At 40.1% G+C, this 16,527-nt stretch overlaps 1 protein-coding gene across 2 annotated transcripts in view; it reads left to right on the top strand.

Moving 5' to 3' along the window:
* Positions 1 to 350: 350 nt before the first annotated feature.
* The window catches only part of NPC1 (NPC intracellular cholesterol transporter 1), a 61,234-nt gene continuing 45,057 nt past the window's right edge, over positions 351 to 16,527 (top strand). For both annotated transcript variants that reach the window (XM_043988370.1, XM_043988362.1), the window contains exon 1: positions 351 to 594. In XM_043988370.1, coding sequence (XP_043844305.1) covers positions 526 to 594 — 69 coding nt within the window. In that variant the 5' untranslated portion in view covers positions 351 to 525. The remainder of the gene's footprint in view (positions 595 to 16,527) is intronic.

Here is a 16,527-nt window from a genome sequence, read left to right as displayed (position 1 = left end):
GAGGTCTAGGGGTATTGGCGGAGAGGAAGATCATTTTTAGCTTCTAGCAGAGGATGGCGCCCGCAGCAGCTGGGTTTCCCCAGTCCTGGCAGGTGCTTGGCAGGGGCTGGGGGTGTGTGGGGGAGGAGCTCTGTGGAGCGAGGTTCCGCCCTCTTGGGGGGTGAGGGAAGAGGAGGCGGGGCGTGAGCGAGCCACACATCCGCCCTCGGGGGCCGCTGAAGCCGCAACAGCAGCAGCCCAAGGGGCGGATCGCATGCGTAGCCCCACCCTGAGGGAGGAGGAGCCACGACACCCCCCCCTCTCCTTTCCCCCCCCTCCCTCCTTCCTGACTTGCGCGTTGAGCTCGCTCCCTTTGCCTACCCGGGTTTACAAAACTCTGGTGCGAGCAAAGGCGGCGTCGCGGGGACCTGGACGGGACTGCTGAGTCTCTCTTAAGGAGAGCCCTGCTCGGCGCGGCGCGCGTGACCCCCGTGCCCCCTCCCCCCGCGGGCCACGGTGACCGCAGCCGACGACGACTGCGGGATCATGAGGGCGCTCGGCCTCTGCCCCGGGCTGCTGCTGGCCGCCAGCCTGGCGCTGCTTTGTCCGGTGCAGGTGGGTACCCCCTTCCCTGACCTGGCACCTACGCGGGGCGGGAGGGGAGGGGGGCTCCGGGGACTCGGGGCGGACGTTTGTGGTCCCTGCACCCAGGACGTGCCGTACTCTCATCCTTGTTCCGGCTTCTGACCCTCGCTCGCCATCGGGGCTGGGGGGTGCGCTCCTCCTTTGCTCCCCCACCCCCCAACACCATGGCCTCTTTGAGCCAGGTAGCAATTAGGAGGGGCCCTGGGGAGCATTTCATCTCCCTCCGCCTTCGCCTCCCTCTGCACCCCCTACACACCCTCCTCCCAATCCTTCCCTCTCTTCATCTCCTGTCCTCTCCCCTCTTCCTCTCCCCTCCCCCCATTTCCTCCACCTCCCTACCTCTTCCCCTCCTGTCCTACTCTCCTCCCTTCCCCTTCCTCTCCCCTCTCCTTTCCACTCCCTTTCCTCTTCCCTCCCTCTTCTCCCCTTTCCCCTTCCTCTCCTCTCTTCTCTCCCTTCCTCTCCTTTTCCTCTCCCCTTCTCTAGCCTTCCTTCTCTCTCTCCCTCTCTTTCTCCAGTCTCTCTCCCTTTCCCTTCTCTCCAGTCTCTGTCTTGTCTGTCCGTCTGTCCGCCTCTCTCCCCCCTCCCTCTCCCTCCCTTCTCTTCCGTCTCTCTTTTTTCCTCTCTCTCCTCCTTTCTTTCTCTCCCCTCCTGAGGGAGAGGAGGCTGTTGCTGGGTGTTTGTGGTGACCCGAGTCCTGCCCACACTGGCTTGAGGGCTCTCTCAGCTAATCCTCTCCCTCGATTTGGAGATTAGAGTTGTCTGAAAGGCCCAGAGGAAGAGAGGTGGGGAGGGGAGGGTGGAGAGCAAAGGCAAAACTAAAAGGAAAAAAGTGCCCCGTGCTAGTTGGGTCGTTATCAGGCTTTTGGATGGGTTGATTGCCAGCCTGCTTTTTTATTGCTTCTCCATCATATCTAGTCAAATGGGTTAGCTTCGGAAGGAATGAGTAGGCTTGGTGACATTGGGTGACAAGTTTGTGACACACAGCTCCCACTTAATCCTTCTTGGGGGGAGGGAGGGGCGGCGTGTTGTAGACTCCTTTTGCTGTCAGGTGAAGCCTGTGGATCTCTTGTCGGAATGTTTTTCAATAATTGAAGAAAATGCTAAATTTCCGTTAGAATGTGAAAATAAAGACTAATTTTTTTGACCTTCTTAAGTTCACTATCTCTTGAAATCTGTCCGTAGACACTGCCCCCTCTCCCTCTGCAGCAGGTTAATAACCTTTGATCTAGTCCTACTCACCTTTTTTACAGGTCTCAAAATTAAGGTCCCAAGAGAAGTAACTTGCCAAGACATGGGGATGATGAATGGGAGAGTTGATCCAGAACTTTATTCTTGTTGATTCCCAGGTCACTCACTGCTCTTTCTGGTGTAACATGCAGTTAACCTGAGGCACTGCCCTCAGATTTGTCAAATGTTATTTTAATGTCACACCTGGGACTTGCTTCATTTGCGACTATACCCTGGTTGGGAGGATTTGTATACCATAAAGAGCTGTCTTTATTTTGGTCATTTCTTTTTTAAATCAAGTTTTTAACACACTCATACTAGGCTGCTCAAGAAAGGTGAAGATTGTTTCTCCCGCCCAATCGCAAAGGGGCCAAATATCCTTTTAAAGATCAAGGAAGGAGGAGAGAGACCAATGTTTATTATCCATCTTACCCAAGTGGCATTTCATTATACTTTTAAGGATTTTTCTAGCCTTTTTAACGGGGGGGGGGGGGAGTGGCCATGGAATCACAGCTTCCTAAGAGGGGGTGCTAAGCACTTTGAACCTAGTGAAATGGAGGAGTATCTTAAAGCAGGTGGATGTGGATTCTCTGTCCTTGTCTCTTTTTTATAACTAACATTGGGACATTCCCACCCCACCCACAGCTATTAGATCTGTGATTTCTTTGGTTTTGGAACCTCACAGGTGAGAAAACTCCCTTTAGCAATGAAGGTTTACACCTTGGGAGTTGCTTAGAGCAACTTCTAGGATCACCCAGCCATTATGTTTAAGGTAACACTTGAAACCAAATACACACACTTTTAAAATAAAAATGCCATTTATGAGGTCACAGTTGACAGACAGCTAAAGTATTAGATGAAAATTTATAAAGTACCCCCACTGTGTTGCCTTGTGGTGTTTTGTTTTGTTTTTAGGACAGTGAGAGTTAAGTGACTTGCCCAGGGTCACACAGCTAGTAAGTGTTAAGTGTTTGAGGTCAGATTTGAACTCAGGTCCTCCTGAATCCAGGGTCGGTGCTTTATCCACTGTGCCACCTAGCTGCCCCTTGCCTTGTTTTTTGGTGTGTTTTTCCCCTTGAAGATTGAGGTTGGTACCAGCCTCTACAAAAGCTGAAAAACTGGAGAGTCAAGGGGAAGCTTCCTCATAGCAGGTGTATGTGTAACTTCTGAGTATTGTGGTTTGCCCTTTCTTGAGAACAGTATATACTAGTACATTTCTACTAAAAGGGGGTAGGATACCCCAACCCTTATCCATTTGCTACTATACCTAGTTGGGAGGATTTGTATACCATAAAGAGTTGTCTTTATTTTGGTCATTTTTTGGTGTTTTTTTTTTTAACACACTCATACTATGCTTTTCAAGAAAGGTGAAGATCGTTTTTTTCTTTTTCCCCCACTTAGAATCACAAAGGGACCAAATATCCTTGTAAAGATCAAGGAGGGCGGAGAGAGACAGTTTGCTTCTTATCTATCCATCTCGATAAGTGGCATTATATTTGCCATTTGTGCTACTAAGGTCTTTGAATCCTAACATAATGATAGTCCTTACAACATTCCTTTTGTTATGAAACAACTTGGCTATTACTGAGGTGGCTTTTGGTCCAGTGGAATGGCTTGCTAATTAAATTAAGGTTCTGTGGCAATTGTCAGTACAATCTTAACAAACAAAGCCTCACTTCTGTTTAGGAGTGCTATATGACAGTTTTAGGAGTGGCAACTTAATTTCCCTGGCAATAAATCTGTCCGTGGGTTTGGAAGATGGGGGTTGAAAGGAAAAGAGGCTGATCTTGCTTAACTCTTTTTTTTTTTTTAACAGCTGATAAGCCAAACAAAATAACAACATTAGGCTTGGAGCCATTTCTTTTTAAAAAATAATTTAATTTTGACTGTTCATTCAAAGTCTTTGAAAGTCTTTTCTCAGATAATTCTTGGGATTTCCTTTGGGTGTAGTCGTGGAATGGAAGTTTTTTCAGGGGTTGATGCATGGATGCTGGTAATCAGACAGGAAAATTTCCTACAAAATTGAGCTTAACACAACTTTAAAATAGCTTTGTCAATAATCAAATCAAACAATGAAAGTTCTTAAAAACATGTCTAAGGGAATTCAGAATCTTAGTTATTACACAAGAAACATAATAAAACAAAAGTTGAAACATTCTCTAAAACTTAATATTACTATAGTCCCCCCTTGTGGAGAATAAATTGAGAAGACAATTGCTGTGATATTGATTTTAAAAAATAATTTTATCGTTGTTTCATCACTTTTTGCATCATCTGCCTAATTATCCTCATGCCATTATGAAAAATTTTTAAATCTAATATAATTGGTAACAGGTGTCAAGGCCAAATTCAATACTGTATTTATCATGACACCTGAGATAATTATGGGGATTACCGTAAAAGAATAGAGAAATGATGGGATATGAGCATTCCCACACTTAAACAATATATACCGCTCATGCAGTATGCCAGGCTTAAAATAGTCTCCAGCAGATGGCGTCATTCCAATCGTTGCATTGAACATGTCAAAGAAATGTTTCTGCACTTCTGACAAGACATAGATAGTATGCTTCATCATGGTTGTTCATGACATTGATTAGAGTTTTTCAGAGTTGTTAGTTTTGCAGTGTTGTTATTTTATACATTACTTTCTTGGTTCTTTTTACTCCGTAAATTTATACAAATCTCAGGTTTCATGGAAACTGTCTCTTTCATAATTTTTTATGGTACAATCATATTCCATTACATTCATGTACCTTAGTTTGTTCAGTCATTCCCAAGTTGATGGGCACTCCCTTAGTTTTTAGTTCTTTGCTATTAAAAAAAAATAGCTAACATTTATAAAGCTCCTGTTATGTGCCAGGCACTTTATAAATATTATCTCATTTGATCCACATGATTATGCTAGGAGGAAACATTGAGGCAAACAGTTTGAGTTACTTGTTCAGGATCACACAGCTAATAAGTGTCTGAGACAGGATTTGAACTCAGGTATAAGGGAACTTCAGGCTAAGCACTCTATCATGGATCATCTAACTGCCAAGAAAAAAAGAGCTGCTAAAACACGAGTGTTTTTCCTCTTTAATCTCTTTGGGGTTATAGGCCTAGGATTGGTATGGAAGGATCAAAGGGTATTCACAGTTTAATAACATTGAACTTAGTTCCAAATCACTTTCATGAGCTCTTTCTTTAGGAAAATGGGATTTAGCAAAGTTGAAAGTTGAGCCAGCTCAATAGATAATAGGAAGAAAGTTAGATCATTTAACCTTTTGACTTGGGAAGGTGGGAGATGAGGAAACACTGAAATAGGGCAACATTTTTTCCCTTAGTTGATACTTTTATAGATTGTACCTTATTTTCATTTTGGTGGGGAGGGGAGGAAGTGAGATTTCAACCTCAATATCATATATTAGTAATTCAAAGAAAATGACCTTTTATTAGACGCAGATGGATAGAGACAGGCTGAATAGGTCTTTGTGATACTTACTGTTGTATTACACAGAACAAAGAATCCCTCGTTGTAATCCAAACAACACCATCTCTGTTTCTGAAGCCTTGCCCCATTTACATTTTAGGGATATTTGTCAGAATTTTTGTTTCACGTTATTTGCAAAAGTAGGATGGGCTTCTCCTTCAAGAAAATCAGTGCTTACTGATTCAGGTTTAGAAACAGAGCCTTCAACTGAACATTCAGAGTGTATCCAGCCTACTTTTGCAACCTTATTTCCCCCAACTTTTTTACACTCCAGCTGAACTACCCGCTTCTTATTTCCTGGGCTTCTGGTCCATTCCCTCTTTTTACTCCCTCATCATCCCAGGAGTGCTACTCCTCCCTGCCTATATCCCTGAATGATCCACCTTTTAAATCCTCCCTATTCTTTAAGACAGACAGAGCTCAGATTGATAATATGATTTCTCCATGGAGTCTTTTCTACCTGCCTCAGTCATAGTAATAATTGACACTTCTATAACAATTTAAACTTTTCAAAGTGCTTCATGTATGTTCTCTTTTAAATTACAGATAAGCCAAAGCTCAGAGAAATAATTCGCCCATGTTCATATAACTAGTAAGGATTAGAAGTAGAATATAATAATACTAACAATAACTAGCATTTACAATAATACCTACTATGTGCCAGGCACTGTGCTAAGCACTTTACAATGATTATCTCATTTAATCTCTACAGGAACCTTGGAAGGTAGCTACTATTATTATCTCCATTTTCCAGATAAGGAAACTGAAGGAAACAGGTTAAGTGACTTGCATACGGTCACATAGCTAGTAAGTGCTTGAGATTGGTTTTGAACTCAGGTTTTCTGACTCCTAAGTCCAGAAGTGATGATCTTTCTCTTCTGAGCTCCTATTTAATAATACTTTGGTTTTACCACTTTAGGGAGCTTATCACATGCTGTCTTAAGTAGATATTTATGTAACTTTTATCTCCCATATTAGAGTATAAGTTTTCTGAGGGTGGCAGACTGTTTTATTTATCTTCCTATCTCACAGTGTCCAGCATAATACTTTGCATATAATAGGCACATAAAAATTTATTGACTGAGATATATCTGTTTAAAAAGTCTAAATCTCTGCACAATTTATAAATTTGGGGTTTGTTTTAATGGCTTTCTTTTGACTTAACCCCAAGTATATCCCATTATAGCCTGGGGTAAAGATAGGAGATATGAATTATATCAGTTTTTGACAGGGAAACTGAGGCATAGGTTAAAATGATCCAGGGACCACTTGCATAGAGCTGGAACTGGAGTCATTGCTCAGATTTTGTGACTCTTATTCACTAGCCCATTGTGTCTCATCAGAATGGGAATTTTGAAATATTTAAAAATTCTTAAAGGGCAGTGTATATATAATACAGTATGCATCCCAGCACATGGATGGTTTGGTCCTAAAGCCTAGGCTGAGATGAAAAGATACTCCCATAGAAACATTCTAACATTCATTCATATTCTATTTAAATGCCATCTCCCCAGCTAAAAGTGATCTCACCTTTCTCAGATTTTCTTATGGCACTTGACCTGAATAAACTTCTTTGTTGCTGCAGTCTACCTTGAATTGTGTATTTGTATATCTTTCTATATTGTTGCCTCTGTGCATAAAAGTCTTTGGATATTCTCATAAAATATTCTTTTTATTTTATTTTTTGTTCTTCATTAAATAGTATTTTTTCCAATTACATGTAAAGATAGTTTTCAACATTCATTTTTGTAATATTTTGAGTTCCACATTTTTCTCCTTCCCTCCCCTCCTCAAGCCAGCAAGCAATCTGATATAGGTTATATATGCACAATTATTTTAAACATATTTTCACATTAGTCATTTTGTGAAAGAAGAGTCAGAACAAGAGGGAAAACCCACAAGAAAGAAAAAAACAAAAAAAGTGAGAACAGTATGCTTCTATCTGCATTCAGACCCCATAGTTCTTTTTCTGGATATAGAAAACATTTTCCCATCATAAGTCTTTTGGAATTGTCTTGGATCATTGTTTTGCTGAGAAAAGCTAAGTCTGGGGCAGCTAGGTGGCACAGTGGATAAAGCACCGGCCCTGGAGTCAGGAGTACCTGGGTTCAAATCCGGCCTCCAACACTTAACACTTACTAGCCGTGTGACCCTGGGCAAGTCACTTAACCCCAATTGCCTCACTGAAAAAAAAAGAAAAAAGAAAGAAAAGCTAAGTCTGTCATCAAAAAATGTTGATGTTACTGTGTACAATGTTCTCCTGGTTCTGCTCACTTCACTTGACATCAGTTCATGTAAATCTTTCCAGGTTTTTCTGAAATCTGCCTGCTCATCATTTGTTATAACACAGTAGTATTCCATTATACTCATATACCACAACTTGTTCAGCCATTCCCCAATTGTTGGGCATCCCCATAGTTTCCAATTCTTTGCTACCACAAAAAGAACAGCTATAAATATTTTTGTACATGTGGGTCCTTTCCCCTTTTTTATGATCTCTTTGTGATAAAGATCTATAGTGGTATTGCTGGGTCAAAGGGTATGCACAGGTTTTTTTGTTTGGTTTTTGTTTTGTTTTGTTTTTTTGGTGAGGCAATTGGGGTTAAGTGACTTGCCCCCGGTCACACAGCTAGTAAGTGTCAAGGGTCTGAGGCCAGATTTGAACTCAGGCCCTCCTGAATCCAGGGCCAGTGCTTTATCCACTGTGCCACCTAGCTGCCCCCGTATGCACAGTTTTATAGCCCTTTGGGCATAGTTCCAAATTGTTCTCCAGAATGGTAGGATGAATTTACAACTCCACCAACAATGCACTAATGTTCCAGTTTTCCCACATCTTCTCCAACATTTATTTTCCTTTTTTGTTTCTCATAGAATATTCTTTTTGTTCTTGATTTTCTTTTTTTATTCATAAGTATTTTTTGTTTTCCAGTTATGTGTAAATATTGTTTTCAACATTTGTTTTCATAAGATTTTTAGTTTCAACTTTTTTTCCTTCCCCCCTCCCCAAGACAGAAAGCAATCTGATGTAAAATATATATGTACAATCTCATTACACATATTTCTGCATTAGTCATGTTGTGAAAGAAGAATTAGAACGAAAGGGAAAAACCTCAAAAAAACCCCCAAAATAAAAGTAGAAACAGTATCATTCAATATGCATTGAGAATCCAGTTCTTTTTTTTTCTAGATATGGAGAACATTTTCCATCATCTCATAAAATATTCTTAAGACATAGCCTTAAGACCAGTGCCACCATAATCTCATAAGTATTCAAATTTATAAGTCTTAGTCCTTCATTCTTGGCCTTTTACTCACTCAGTCTAGTCCTTTTCTCAGGTACCTCACATTAAAAGCATTGTACTAAGGCCTACTTGGGGTTGATCAAAGCACAAAGTCTTTATCTACAAGGATTTTAACCTTAGTAGTAGAACTAGGTTGTTTTGCAACAGAATTTTAAAAAATAGTCTCATGGTATTGACAAAAAACCCCTAAAATGGCATTTGGAATTTTTACAAAATTATTTAAATGCTCATTTTAAAAAAAAGTATTATTTTATTTTCCAGTTACATGTAGAGATAGCTTTCAGCATTTGTTTACATAAGATGTGTATATGTATATATATATACATATACACACACATACACATATATATACATATACACACATATACACATATACATAACAACATTAAACATTTCTGCATCAGTCATGCCATAAGAGAAGAATCAGAGCAATAAGGAAAAACCTCAAAATAGAAAAACAACAGCACCAAAAACAAAAGAAATAGCATGGTTCAATCAGCATCCATATTCCACAGTTCCTTTTTTTTTTCTTCTGGATTTGGAGAACCCCCCCTCATCATCAGTCCCCTGGAACTCTCCTGTACCATTGTATTGGTGAGAAGAATCCAGTACATCACAGTTGATCAACACACAATGTTGATGACACTGTGTATAATATTCTTCTGGTTCTGCTCATCTCACTCATCATCAGTTCATCCAAGTCCCTCCAGGTTTCTCCAAACTTCTCCTGCTCATCGTTTCTCACAGCACAAGAGAATTCCATCACATTCATATACCACAACTTGTTCAGCCATTCCCCAACTGATAGGCAACCCCTCAATTTCCAATTTCTTGCCACCACAAAAAGAGCGGCTATAAATACTAAATGCTCATTTAAAAAAGATCCATTTTAATTTGACTTGTTATGGTATAGTTGCTTATTGTTATTATGTGCCCTGTAATTGGAAACTGTCAGATTTGATTTTATAAGGTGCTTCAGAACAGTTCTCTTTTTTCTGTTTACTTTCATAAGCTGGTGTTCTATGGTAATTGAAGGATTATAGACTTGAAGTTTCAAAAGATCTTAAAAGCCATTTAGTCCAACCCTCTTATTTTACAGATGAGACAACTAGATGTCACAGTGGGTAGTCTGAAGGCCTGCAGTCAGGAAGACCTGAGTTTAAATTTGGCCTCAGATATATACTAGCTGTGTGACCTTGGACAAATCACTTAACCACTATTTGCCTCAGTTTCCTCATCTGTAAAATGGGGATAATAATAACCTACCTCCCAGGATTGTTTTGAGTATCAGTTGAGATAATTGAAAAGTGCTTAACACAGTGCCTAGCACATAGTACTGCTATATAAATGTTAGCTATTATGATGGAAGAGGAGGAGGAAGATACAGCTAAGTGTCAAGTGTCTGAGGTCAGATTTGAACTCAGGTCCTCCTGAATCCAGGGCCGGTGCTTTATCTACTGGGCCACCTAGCTGCCCCATAACCATTGCCATATTAATGTGCTCCTTGAAAAATACAAGAGCTGGAGGGGAAGCTAAGTGGTGCAGTGGATAAAGCACCGGCCCTGGATTCAAGAGGACCTGAATTCAAATCAGCCTCAGATGCTTGACACTTACTAGCTGTGTGACCCTGGGCAAGTCACTTAACCCTCATTCCCCTGACAAAAACACTAGAGCACACACACACACACACACACACACACACACACACACACACGCACAGAAAAAGAAAATACAAGAGCTGTATGACCTTTTAACTTAGTGCACATTAGTATTATTGTATACTCCAAATAATTTGTAACATTACTTAAAAAATAATATCCCAGAATGATGGTTCCCCAATAGTTCTTGGAAACATTGTTCATGAAACTAGGTGACTTTTCTCTGTTCTAGCATATTAATTCACTAAACAGGCATTTTTTGAGCACACCCCTATAGGTGAGGCATTGTGATGGGCACTGCAGATACAAAGGAAAATGAAACAGTCCCTGCCCTCAAGGAGTTTAATTCTCCTGGGGATAAGCAAAAAATAGACAAATCAATTCAAAATACATATAAGATAATATGTGGGGTGGAATACTAAAAACTGGGATGAAAGGCCTTTTGTAGAGAGTGGCTCTTGAGCAGCTCTTGAAGAAAACTAAAGATGCCAGCAGGCAGAGGTGAGGAAGACATGGCAAGGAGAGTAGTGTGTGCAGATGCTTGGAGGTCACATATTGAATGTTACATACCAGCAAGTGGGCCGGTTTGGCTGGAACATAGAATGTGTAAGGGTGAATAATGTGAATTCAAAATGGAAATAGAGCCTAGCCCCATATTGTCATGGGTTTTAAATATCAAAGGAAGGAATATATATATATATTGCATCCTATAGATGGTAAAGAACTGCTAAAGCTTCCCTCTGTTGTATCTCCAGTTTATCCTGTATATATATCTTGTGTATCTTGTTTGTATATAATTGTTTCCATGTTGTTTCCTCCATTTGACTATGAGCTCCTTGAGAGCAGGGCCTGTCTTTTGCCTTTCTTTGTATCTCCAAGTGTTTAGCACAGTTTCTTTTTTTTTTTTTTTGGTGAGGCAGATAGGGTTAAGTGACTTGCCTAGGGTCACACAGCTAGTAAGTGTCAAGTGTCTGAGGCTGGATTTGAACTCAGGTCCTCCTGACTCCAGGGCCAGTGCTCTATCTACTGCACCACCTAGCTGCCCCAGCACAGTTTCTGATACAAAGTAGGTGTTAAAAAAATGCTTATTGACTCAATGACTTGAACAGGAAATGATATAGCCAGAGCTGCCACATAGGAATATCAACTTGGCAGCTGTATGGATGATGGATTAGAGCAAGGATAGCTTGGAGATTAATAGCTGCATCCTAAAAAAAAAAAAAAAAGGCCAGGCATCATGTGATGAAAGCCTGAACTGGATGTTTGAGTTGAGAGAAGGTGAATATGAGAGCTGTTGTGGCGGACACTTGATTGGATAGGAGGGGTAGGGGGTAGGGGAAAGGTAGAGATTGTAAATCTGAGTGACTGGATAGTGAGCCCTCTATAGAAATAAGGATTTTTTTTTGGTCTTGTGAGTACTGCCTCTCCATATGGATAGCTAGCCTCATTCTTGTTTGAAACAACTACAACAAAGGCTTAATTGGGAACAGATTAAAAATGATCTCTCCTTCCTCTGAAATATCATAGCCCTCAGTGCCTGGCCTTCTTATTGGAATGTAAGCTCTTACTCTCCTTAGCTTCCATGATGCCTACCATCAGTGCATGTGTATGTGTGTGTGCCTACATGCTGTGCGTGTGTATGTGTGTGTGAAATATTTCAAAAGCACTGCCAGAGAGTTCTTTTCTTCTAAAGCCTTAGGTCAGTGTATCTTAGCAAGCCTGTTATATACCACAGGTGTTTCTTAGACTTGGGGGGTAGAATGTGCAAAAGAGTTAACATATAGCTGTCATGTAAACCACAGAAAGGATAGCTTTGCATCTAAAATGTCAAAGAAAGTATTTGAGCTCCTGATGTCTTAGAGTAGAAAGAGAATTCAGTGGCTTAATTCAACCTTTTACCTTAAACAGCAGTCTTCTTTAGATTCCCTGACAGTGGTCATCTGGCCTTTCCTTGTGTAAGGTGGTGTCTGCCCCCTTGACTACTTCTAGCAGTAGAGAATTCACCACTTCATGAAGAACCCCCATTCTATTTTTAGAAAGTTCTGTACATCAAGTCAGAATTCGTTTTCCTTTATGTACTTCTTACCCACGGATCTTTTTTTGGTCCTCTTTTTAGTCCCGCAGTGTTAAGTTTAATCTCTCTTCCTCTCAGCAGCCCTTTGGATATATGAAGACAGCCTGTCGGGTCTGTTTTCCAGGCTAACCCTTCCAAGTTCATTCAGATATTTCTCATATGTAATTGTTTCCAGACCTCTTGCTCTCCTGGCCACCCTCCTTCTGGCAGTGCTGTTTTATCAGTACCCGTAACTTCACTTAAAGTAGGGTGTCCAGAATGGAATGAGAAAAAAGATTGAAGTACTCTGACCAATTTGATGTGCTCGAGTGTTGAACTAAAGGAAGAAATTGAGTTTGCTAAACTCATCCTGTTTATTTCCAATAATCAACAAGCATTTATCAAGGTTGACTATTTGCCAGACAACTGTACTGTGCAAGCACTGGGGATATAAATAAAAAGTGAAAATGATTCCTGCTTTCAAGGAATTTACAGTCTAATGAGAGACAGCATGCATAAAAGGTCTTTGTATATAGCTATGTACATGTGTTTATGTGTGTGTACATGTATATATGCTCGCGCAAACATGCATATATGTATATCTGATATTTTACACACACACACACACACACACACACACACAGTAGATGCAAAGTGAAGGCAGTAGTATCTGGGGACACCAAAGAAAGGCTTCTTCCAAAGAATGACATTGAACTCAGTCCTGAAGGAAGCCAAAGACTCTTTGAGGCAGAAATGGGGAAAGAGCATTTCAGGCAAGGGCACAGAGGTGGGAGATGGAGCATCTGCATGAGGAACAGCAAGTAGCCCACGATGGCTGGAACCATGTTGTTGTTGAGTTGTTTTTCAGTCGTGTCCAACGCTTTGTGACTCCACTTGGAGTTTTCTTGGCAAAGATACTGGAGTGGTTTGCCATGTCCTTCTCCAGTTCATTTTATAGATGAGGAAACTGACTTGCCCAGGGTCATACAACTTGTCAGTCTCTGAGGCCAGATTTTAACTCGGGAAGATGAGTCTTTCTGATTAGGCTGTGCACTATCCACTGCACCAATTAGCTGCATTATAGATAATGTAAAAAAGTAGAAAGACATGAAGAGGCCAGGTTGTGAAGAAGCTCTAATCAGGGCTTCTTAAACTTTTTCCACTCTCAACTCCTTTTCACACCAAGAAAATTTTTACATGACCCTGGGTGTATGGGTATGTAAAATAGGTATACATAATCTTTTACATTCAGTTACATGACCCAATATGGGGTCTCAACCTACAGTTTAAGAAGGTGGGCTCTAGATGACAGAGGGGTTTGTTTATATTTTATCTTAGGGGTGATAGGGAGCCACTGGAATTTATTTAGTAAATGGAGAGGGAGGGAGGAATGACAAGGTCAGATCTGCTTTAAAAAAATCACTTTGGAGGCTGTGTGGAGGAATTTGATGGGGTGTGAGAGAGGAGTCAAAAACCAAGTGGAAGGCCATTGCAATAGTTCAGGGAGAAGATGATGAGATCCCAAACTAGTATGGTAGCTGTCAGTCGGCCCAAAAGAGTGTGTATAAGAGATGTTTTGAAGGTAAAAACTTTGACCTGTTTTTACCACTGCCTTGATTTACTCTGCAAGTTTGGTGACTTTGGAACTAAGCCATTAAATTCCCATAATGTTACATCTTTGAGTGGAATAATCAGGTTTGCTGTTCCTCTAGAAGGTTGTGTCTGCTAAGGCCATATGTTTAGTAACCTTTGGGGGTAGACTGACTTAAGGTAAACTTGAGAGTATGAAAAATGTTGTGTGTTATTGTGGCTAAATAGTTGAGCTTTATTTTCTGCTCTTGAATTAAACCTTTGCTTTTCTTTCTTGACATCCTTGAATGGATAAAGACTTTTATTTGAAAGCCTAGGGTTTTTTCCTATGTTTACACAATAGGAGCAAGTTCATGCCCTCAAATGTAAATATAGATTTGTGGAAAAAATAAATGAATTTCTTTGTATTTAAAATAGGTGGGGAGGATAGGGGAGCAGCCACTTCCTAAAGATTGATTACTATGCAATGAATGTTACTTATGCATTTGTTTGAATATATTTTCCCTTGTAGCCTAAACTTGTGCTAGTTGGTGACTCAGAAGGAAAAGAATTTTTATTCAAAACTTGCCTTGAATTTCATCCAAAAAATGTGCTTTCAAAACCATGTGATACTGACTGCTTTGATAGTCTATCAACTAGTTGTTACTGTTCTTTTTTTTTTTAAATAAATTTTTGTTGAGGTATGCAAGCTCATGACGCATGCTCACATGCAAGTTCACACTATCCTTTTGCACTGATACAAGTATTTAGCCTTTCCACACTTTTCAGGGCTGATCTAAAAAAAAAAAATCTGGCAAAAGTGGGGAGGCAGCACTGGTCCTGGTCCAAGAGGACCTGAGTTCAAATGTGACTGCAGACACTTGACACTTACTAGCTGTGTGATCCATGGCAAGTCACTTAACCTGGATTACCTCGACAACACCCCCCCCCAAGATGCATTTTTATATATCATCAAAATTTCCTCTCAATATACGGGATGGCCCCAGACAGCTATCTGATACAACAAATAAAATCTGCAAAACTGATCAATATATTGAAAATGTCTTTTGGGGGCAGCTAGGTGGCACAGTGGATAAAGCACCGGCCCTGGATTCAGGAGGACCTGAGTTCAAAACCGGTCTCAGACACTTGATACTTTACTAGCTGTGTGACCCTGGGCAAGTCACTTAACCCTCATTGCCCCTCCAAAGTCTTACTGTTTCAGTTTATTTCTTGGATCTGTTTTTAAAATTATTAAGAAATAATCTTATTTTGTCATTGAGGATTGACCAATACTGACTTTAGAGCTTTAGAAATAGGATTTACATGCCATTAATATTCTCCCTTCTCATCCCCTTCCATTCTTTTTTCCTTCCATTCTTACTTGATCTAGCAATAGCACTTTGTTTGATACTTTATAAATTCACTTATGTATTCTTTGTATATTCTTTTAAAATGATATTTTATTTCCCTCAAATTATACATAAAATAATTATTATCATTCATCATTGTTGTTTAAGTTGTGTTTCAAATACTACCCTACCCTCCCCCCACCATGGTAAGCAATCTGATATAGGTTACACATGTGCAGTCATGTAAAGTATTTCCATATTAGTAACTTTGTGCTTCACTTATGTATTCTTTCATACTATACTGAGTTTGAGTATAATATATATCCTCTTGATTGTGAGCACAATGAGCTTATATAAGGACCTTTGTTTCCCCTGCCATCCAGCACAATCCTCTCTGCTGTTAATATCTGTAGAATAAAGAAACTAGTAGATGAATAATAGATTGAGTATGCCTGCCTGAAGTTACTTCAAGCAGATTGTTAGTTTTTCTTTAGTTACTTTCAAAAAATGGTCAAATATGCTTTATGAATACTTAGTGGTTTCTCTTTTCTGTGACAGGGTTGAAGAACATTTGTGGTTAATTTTCACTGTCAGTCTTGCCACTGAGGCTGTTTTCTGTAACTCTGATTTCAGGGTGCTGCCACCACAGTTTAGAATTGAAACTTTACTGGACTATTTCAAACTACACCCTCTTCCTTCTGATATTTTTTTTAAATAGCCTTGTGACTGTCACATGAGGAATGTGAGTGGCTCTTGAGAAACTTTTAAGAGATTTGTTGCCTTGAATGATTAAGTGATACCCTTGAGGCTGCTGACATGAACAACCTTTGTTTTCTTTGATCTTAAATGCCTAGACCTGCATTCTGCTTTCTTCCTACTCTTGGCTTATTTGTTTTAAGTAACCCAAATGTATCTAAAACATCCCTTAGTTCCTTGTGTAATGAGGGATTGAGGAATTGGGTAACCTTATGTCATGAACCTGTGGATAAGAGATTCATCTCTTGTTCCCTTCTTCTGATCCTGGCTGATCTGCTCCTGCTAGCAAATCTTCCCTCTTCACACTTGAAACTACCTATTCCCCATATCAATATTTAAGAAAGCCCTAAATAGAAAAGTGGGTAAATATCACTTCCTTTAAATAGCTTTCCTTATGTGTGTACCACTACTGGATATAGGAAATCAGAATTCTGATTATGAATACTTCAATAAATGTTTGCCTAAGTACTTAAACAAAAACCCGGGAAGACCAACTTTAAAAAAAAAA

This window comes from Dromiciops gliroides, chromosome 1 (genome assembly GCF_019393635.1).
Source record: "Dromiciops gliroides isolate mDroGli1 chromosome 1, mDroGli1.pri, whole genome shotgun sequence".
NCBI lineage: Eukaryota > Metazoa > Chordata > Mammalia > Microbiotheria > Microbiotheriidae > Dromiciops > Dromiciops gliroides.
The sequence above is the reverse complement of the archived record's forward strand: the minus strand, read 5'-3'. Positions and strand labels throughout refer to the sequence as shown.